This window comes from Penaeus vannamei, chromosome 10 (genome assembly GCF_042767895.1).
Source record: "Penaeus vannamei isolate JL-2024 chromosome 10, ASM4276789v1, whole genome shotgun sequence".
Taxonomy (NCBI): domain Eukaryota; kingdom Metazoa; phylum Arthropoda; class Malacostraca; order Decapoda; family Penaeidae; genus Penaeus; species Penaeus vannamei.
This window is the reverse complement of record NC_091558.1, coordinates 40,667,068-40,674,567: the sequence shown is the minus strand read 5'-3', so window position 1 is coordinate 40,674,567 and position 7,500 is coordinate 40,667,068. Positions and strand designations below refer to the sequence as shown.

The 7,500-nt window shown below is 34.4% G+C and overlaps 3 protein-coding genes across 3 annotated transcripts in view; all 3 read right to left on the bottom strand.

Moving 5' to 3' along the window:
* Positions 1-325: 325 nt before the first annotated feature.
* On the bottom strand, positions 326-1,111 carry LOC138862828 (endocuticle structural glycoprotein SgAbd-8-like). The gene is made up of 3 exons (XM_070125987.1): positions 1,070-1,111; positions 763-944; positions 326-642 (listed from the first exon to the last, which is right to left on the bottom strand). The coding sequence occupies exons 1-3, from the start codon at positions 1,085-1,087 to the stop codon at positions 510-512; spliced, it is 333 nt and encodes a 110-aa protein (XP_069982088.1). The 5' UTR covers positions 1,088-1,111; the 3' UTR covers positions 326-509.
* Positions 1,112-3,843: 2,732 nt separating this feature from the next.
* Positions 3,844-4,640, bottom strand: LOC113802765 (endocuticle structural glycoprotein SgAbd-8-like). The gene is made up of 3 exons (XM_070125986.1): positions 4,604-4,640; positions 4,256-4,437; positions 3,844-4,135 (listed from the first exon to the last, which is right to left on the bottom strand). The coding sequence occupies exons 1-3, from the start codon at positions 4,619-4,621 to the stop codon at positions 4,003-4,005; spliced, it is 333 nt and encodes a 110-aa protein (XP_069982087.1). The 5' UTR covers positions 4,622-4,640; the 3' UTR covers positions 3,844-4,002.
* Positions 4,641-7,154: 2,514 nt separating this feature from the next.
* Positions 7,155-7,500, bottom strand: part of LOC113802781 (endocuticle structural glycoprotein SgAbd-1-like) — a 776-nt gene continuing 430 nt past the window's right edge. The window contains exon 3 of the mRNA XM_070125985.1: positions 7,155-7,461. Coding sequence (XP_069982086.1) covers positions 7,329-7,461 — 133 coding nt within the window. The 3' untranslated portion in view covers positions 7,155-7,328. The remainder of the gene's footprint in view (positions 7,462-7,500) is intronic.

The following is a 7,500-nucleotide window of genomic DNA, read 5'->3' as shown; positions in this document are numbered from 1 at the left end:
ATATATATATATATATATATCTATACACATACATATATATACATATATAAAAACATATGTGTGTGCGTCTGTGAACGACATTGTATGTCAACCATGTTCAAAGGCTACTACATGCATTCATCTGAAATGTTGGAAAAAATAGGAATTCCCAGGGCAAGGAGCTGATGATGGCCTTTGCAAAGAGAAGTCTGGAGTGAGCGACCATCGGACGCCCTGGCGCTAAATTCAGGTCTCCATTGTCGACTTCAAACGGTAGCATTAAACCCTTTTTGGCGAGCCTTCTTAATGGTGTGAGTATTGGCTCATGGCGAGGAAATGGCAGTTGCATGGTCGAAGCTTTATTGGAGGTAAGCATACATGAACGAGTTTCGTTCCATAAATAGCGGAAAAATAAATACAAGACTGGTAGGACAAATATGGTGATGAGAATTATTCTTTGAATCTACCACATCACTAGTGTGAATTTAGCAGAATATAAAAGACGAAATGGAAGAGAAAGCACGATAGATTTAGTAGTCCTGACGTTCGTAGGGAAGAGGCACTGGCGTGGGTGCCACGGGGAGGTGGTCGCCCACGGGCTGGTAGCCGCCCACACCGGAGGTGAAGCTGAGCTTGATGGGCACGCCTTCGGGAGCGGTGTAGCTGGAGAAGGGACAGAGGCGTTTAGAGATATGCCACACAGCTTTGGCGCACACATGGTTGTGAGATCAAGGTTCTGAAGGGATATGGTTGATGTGTGTTTGCGAAGCGTAAGGGACTCACCTCCATCCTCCCGAGGACTCCTGGCCATCAGCCTGTTTTCCGGCCTCGTTCCTGGCGATGCCGTTTCCAGTCTCGAAGTCGAAGGTGTACTCGCCGTAGGCGTTCTGTGTGCGGTCGTCCTTGAGGATCGGGATGGGCGTCTTGTAGCTGTCGGCGACGACCACGGCCACCAGGCAGGCGAGCTGTGTGGGGATTCAAGCGTTAGAATCACACATCAAACAAATGCATATATTCTTCCGAATTATTTTCGTAATGTAGATCCATGATACAGATCTATTTCAGTTCCAACAGAAGCTAAAACGCTCACGATAAGAAGTCGTTGCATCGTGATGACTGTTCAGAACGGTGTGTTGTTCCCGAAGCACGGAGGCTCTTTATATAGACCAGTGCTTCGTAGAGTGGGCGTTGCCGCCTCCCGGAGGGCGTTGGAAAGACCCTAGAGGTCGGTAAGAGAACATGGGCCAGGTTGGGGGGAAGGGGGGTTAGTAAGGATGAAGGTGGCAGGGGGATGGGAGAGGAGAAAAGGGCATGGTGGCGCAATGCATTCAAGTTACCAGTAAGGAACCTGTGTAATGCAATCCTGTGCCTCAGCAATGAGGAATCGGCAATTCCGGAAAAAGAATTCTCTCCCGAAGGACACAGGTCAGAGTCAGGGAATCCAATCGAGATCTTTCATTAGAGAAATTCTGTGAGGCATCCTGCCCTTCAGGTGATTGCATAGAGTGCATGGCTCCATTTTGGAAGGCTGTAATAGACACACTGCAACATACACGTGGCCCTCTATATCTAGACAGATTTGTCAATATTATACAAACCCTTATATGTATTTGGTATGTATGTACTTCTTATACTCTTTAATATATTCATAACATTATATATATATATATATATATATATATATATATATATATATATATATATATATATATATATATACATATATCAGTGTGTCTATGTGTGTGTATGTGTGTGTGTATGTGGGCCTGCGTTCTTGTATGCACACACACACACACATAAACACAAACAAACACACGCACACACATAAACATATGTATGTATATATGATATATAAATGTATATATGTATATATAAGTATACATATATATAAATATAGAATATATAAATGCATATATATATATATATATATATATATATATATATATATATATATATATATATATATATATATTCATATGTGAATATGTATAAATACACACATACACACACACACAAACACACACACACATATGTATATGTATATATATTCATATATATATGTATATATACAAGTAAATATATATATATATATATATATATATATATATATATATTTATATATGAATATGTATAAATATATACGCTTACACATACACACACACACACACACACACACACACACACACACACACACACACACACACACACACTCACACAATGTATATATATACATATATATATATATATATATATATATATATATATATATATATATATATATATTTATATATATATATATATATATATATATATATATATATATATGTATATATATATATATGTATGTATATATATACATATGTATATATATACATATGTATATATATACACACATATATATATTTGTATATGTGTTTGGATGTGACTATTCGTGTATGTGTGTGTGTGTGTGTGTGTGTGTGTGTGCATTCTGCATATATATATATATATATATATATATATATATATATATATATATATATATATATATATATATATATATATATATATATATATATATATATATATCTATATATATGTATATATATATGTATATATATTTATATATATGTATATATATGTATCTATCTATCTATCTATCTATATATATATATATATATATATATATATATATATATATATATATATATATATATATATATATGTACATGTCTATATATGTATACGTATATATTTTCATATATATATAGATAGATATAGATATACATGTACATATAACATATATATATATATATATATATATATATATATATATATATATATATATATATATATATATATATATATATATATATGTATTTTATATATGTATATACAAATATTTAAATATATATATGTATATACATGTATTTACATGCATATTTGTCCGAATATGTACATATAATACATACATTAATATACATACATATATACATACATACATATATATATATATATATATATATATATATATATATATATATATATATATATATATATATATATATATATATATATATATATATATATATATATATATCCATATTCACAAACAGGTGGATATATAATTATCTATAGACAAATATCCATATACATACACCCACACGCACCCACACATACACATATATGTGTATGTAAATAGACATTTAAATATATATAGATTAATATATATATATATATATATATATATATATATATATGTGTGTGTGTGTGTGTGTGTGTGTGTGTGTGTGTGTGTGTGTGTGTGTGTGTGTATACATACATGTATAAAGACACATACATATATGCATATATATATACATATATATATATACATAAGTATATATATATGTATGTATGCATGTATGTATATGTGTATTTTTATGTTTGTATGTGTATATATGTGTGTACAGATATATTTATATAGCTATGCATATATGTTTATACATACATCCACATAGACATATAGGGAAATAATTGGATGTATACATATGTATTTCTACACTCACTCGCACACATACACACACACACAAACACATACGTATATATGCATATATGTTTATGTACACACATACTCTCAAACACACACACATATATTTATTTACGCATACACACACAATAAGCAATTTCTTGATGTTAAGAAATGAGTGGAAATATGTCTCTTCAAAGACACAGTAGCGAGACGACCCTCCCAGGCGGGAAAGAACCACTATTTGTACGTCATATTACGCTAGCCGCCGTTAGAAGGTTAACATCTTAATTGTGTTTTCAACCCGTGCTGCCTGTCAATGTCACTGAAGTCTGCGGTGAATTGCCGCTAGATGATCTCTAAATAAAAATATTAAATACTTCCGTCATGGCTTTATTGTAGAGGATTGGATGTGAACGGATTTCGTTCCATAAATAGCGGAGACAATAGATACAAGGCTCTTAACACAAATATCGCGAAGAGAAATAGTTGTTCCAATTTGTGATATGACTGATGTGATAAGAAAGGACAACGGTTTAGTAGTCCTGACGTTCGTAGGGAAGAGGCACTGGCGTGGGTGCCACGGGGAGGTGGTCGCCCACGGGCTGGTAGCCGCCCACACCGGAGGTGAAGCTGAGCTTGATGGGCACGCCTTCGGGAGCGGTGTAGCTGGAGAAGGGACAGAGGCGTTTAGAGATATGCCACACAGCTTTGGCGCACACATGGTTGTGAGATCAAGGTTCTGAAGGGATATGGTTGATGTGTGTTTGCGAAGCGTAAGGGACTCACCTCCATCCTCCCGAGGACTCCTGGCCATCAGCCTGTTTTCCGGCCTCGTTCCTGGCGATGCCGTTTCCAGTCTCGAAGTCGAAGGTGTACTCGCCGTAGGCGTTCTGTGTGCGGTCGTCCTTGAGGATCGGGATGGGCGTCTTGTAGCTGTCGGCGACGACCACGGCCACCAGGCAGGCGAGCTGTGTGGGGATTCAAGCATGAGAATCACAAATACAAAGACATTTTCATGAATTCCTTCCTTACGAACAAAGTGTTTTTCTGAAGTTCTTTTTGTTTCGTCACAATACACTATTTTTCCAGCTATGACCATAGATTTGTTCGAACAAAAGAAGTTAAATCGCTCACAACAAGAAGACGTTGCATCGTGATGGCTGTTCAGCAGAGTGTTGTTTCGAAAGACACAGGCTGTTTATATAGCGTGGATGGTCCACAGAGGGCGGAGCTATCTCGTGGGCGGAGTTTGTGGGAGTCAGCAGTAAATGAACTTAGAAAGTGAGTGTCCCGAGCAAGTTCAAAATCTATGTCTATACATATGAACACATACACGCATATACATATATGAAATATATATGTATAAATATTTCATATGTTTGCATGCTTTATAAGTGTGTGTGGGCTTACATAGGTGAGTCTGTGCATGTATATACTTATGCATATGTCCATATATGGGTATGACTTGATATACTCAGAAAAAGACAGGTTGATACTGATATATATATATATATATATATATATATATATATATATATATATATATATATATATATATGTACACATATACACAGGTATGCTGTCTATTCATCCAGCGTGCATGCACACAGATACATATATACTTATGCACACACACACACACACAAATATATATACATATACATATATACACACACATACATATATATGTATATTCATAGATATACATATATACATATATATATGCACACACATATATACATGCACGTATACATAAACATGCATACATACATACGTATACATATATATGTATGTATTTATATCTATCTTCCTATATATATATATATATATATATATATATATATATATATATATATATATATATATATATATATATATATATATATATATGCACACACACAGACATATATGTGTGTGTATGAATATAATATATATATATATATATATATATATATATATATATATATATATATATATGTGTGTGTGTGTGTGTGTGTGTGTGTGTGTGTGTGTGTGTGTGTGTGTGTGTGTGTGTGTGTGTGTGTGTGTGTGCACATATATATGCACACACACATACAGAAATATACACTCATCTATATATCCATACAGACTAGGGAGGCAAAATATAAGAATTCAGTCTTTTAAACCACTGATGTATCCAATGAAAGAATTAAAATATTACCAATGCAGCCTGTGCTGTTTCGAAATTTTTCATATACACTCTATTAAGATATTCTACTAAATTCACTGTTGCTGATCTTGTTGGGGAAATTCTCAAAATAGAGTAGTACATAATACTTTCAAAGTTTCTATCCCATGACATGCTCTTGAAACTTTATTAACTTTATTCTAAAAATACATTCTCGGTAGAGCGACCAGCACCAGAGATTTTAGAGGTTTAGGGAACCTCGAGAAAATGCAATTTTGACATTCCTAATTTTAATTTGAGTAGCATGACTTAATGGTTTTTAGGTTCATGGGGTGGATTGAATTCATTCCTTTATGGAGTGCATTCCAAAGACACTGGTGATAGCATCATTTTTGGGCAATTGCTTTTTATTCTATAAATTAATGATAATAAACATGTGGTATATCCCAATGTGAATCAACAATAAGCATTCTAAAGAAAACGTGATATTCTTGTTAACTAAATTCATTTCTAGGGTTACCTTTAATTACACCCTCCCTACTCTGCCTACTAATTGAAAATCACTAATCAAACGTGAGGCTAGAGTGAAACTGTCAACCCCCGTTCCCCTAGTATCTTTTCATTATTTCCTTTAAGATTAAGCAATCGATCCTTCCCATCTTCCTTTCATAATGTTCCTTTCTTACACTTTATTCTGGTCTGTTGTTCCTTTTGCAATTCATTATTTGGCCAAATGGGTATTGTCTTCATGGACTAATTCCGTTGGTGTATCCACGGTCCCCCCAAATCATAAATATTTCCTAACAACAATGCGTGTGGCATTGCTGGACTTTCCCCAGCCTTTTATCCTCTGTATTTGGGATGAAAGTCAAAACTTGTTTGACTTATCACAAAGCATAATATATGGATTCACAATTGTATTAAGCATTATATTAGGCATTGTGAACTTTGGAATCTAGGCGAAAAACGATTTTTGATAGCAGCACTTAACATATCTGTGTTTGGGGTGAAAGTCAAGACTTGTCTGATGAAAAACTGCCAGGACAGAAGTACTTATTACTTTGCCCCCAACTGAACTATTAACATTGAAACAAACCAACTATTCGTAAATAATCATTATGATTTACACTCTTGCTATGCCTTCGAAAGATAAAAATATGCTATGAAACGTTTGGATGGGTCTTTATAACTTTACAACTAAAAAAAATGTATCATTTAAATGTCGAATCAATATCGACCTGAATATATATATATATATATATATATATATATATATATATATATATATATATATATATATACATGAATATATATACACATATACATACATATATATATATACATATAAAAAAACATATATGTGTGCCTGTGAACGACATTGCATGTCAACAATTTTCAAAGGCTACTACATGCATTTGTCTGTAATGTTGAAAAAATAGGAATTCCCAGGGCAAGGAGCTGATGATGGCCTTTGGAAAGAGCCTTGTTAATGGTGTGAGCATTGGGTTCATGGCGAGGAAATGGCAGTTGCATGGTCGAAGCTTTATTGGAGGTAAGCATACATGAGTTTCGTTCCATAAATAGCGAAAAAATAAATACAAGACTGATAGGACAAATAGGGTGATAAGAATTATTCTTTGAATCTACCACATCAGTAGTGTGATTTTAGCAGAATATAAAGGTTAAAATGGAAGAGAAAGCGCGATAGATTTAGTAGTCCTGACGTTCGTAGGGAAGAGGCACTGGCGTGGGTGCCACGGGGAGGTGGTCGCCCACGGACTGGTAGCCGCCCACACCGGAGGTGAAGCTGAGCTTGATGGGCACGCCTTCGGGAGCGGTGTAGCTGGAGAAGGGACAGAGGCGTTTAGAGATATGCCACACA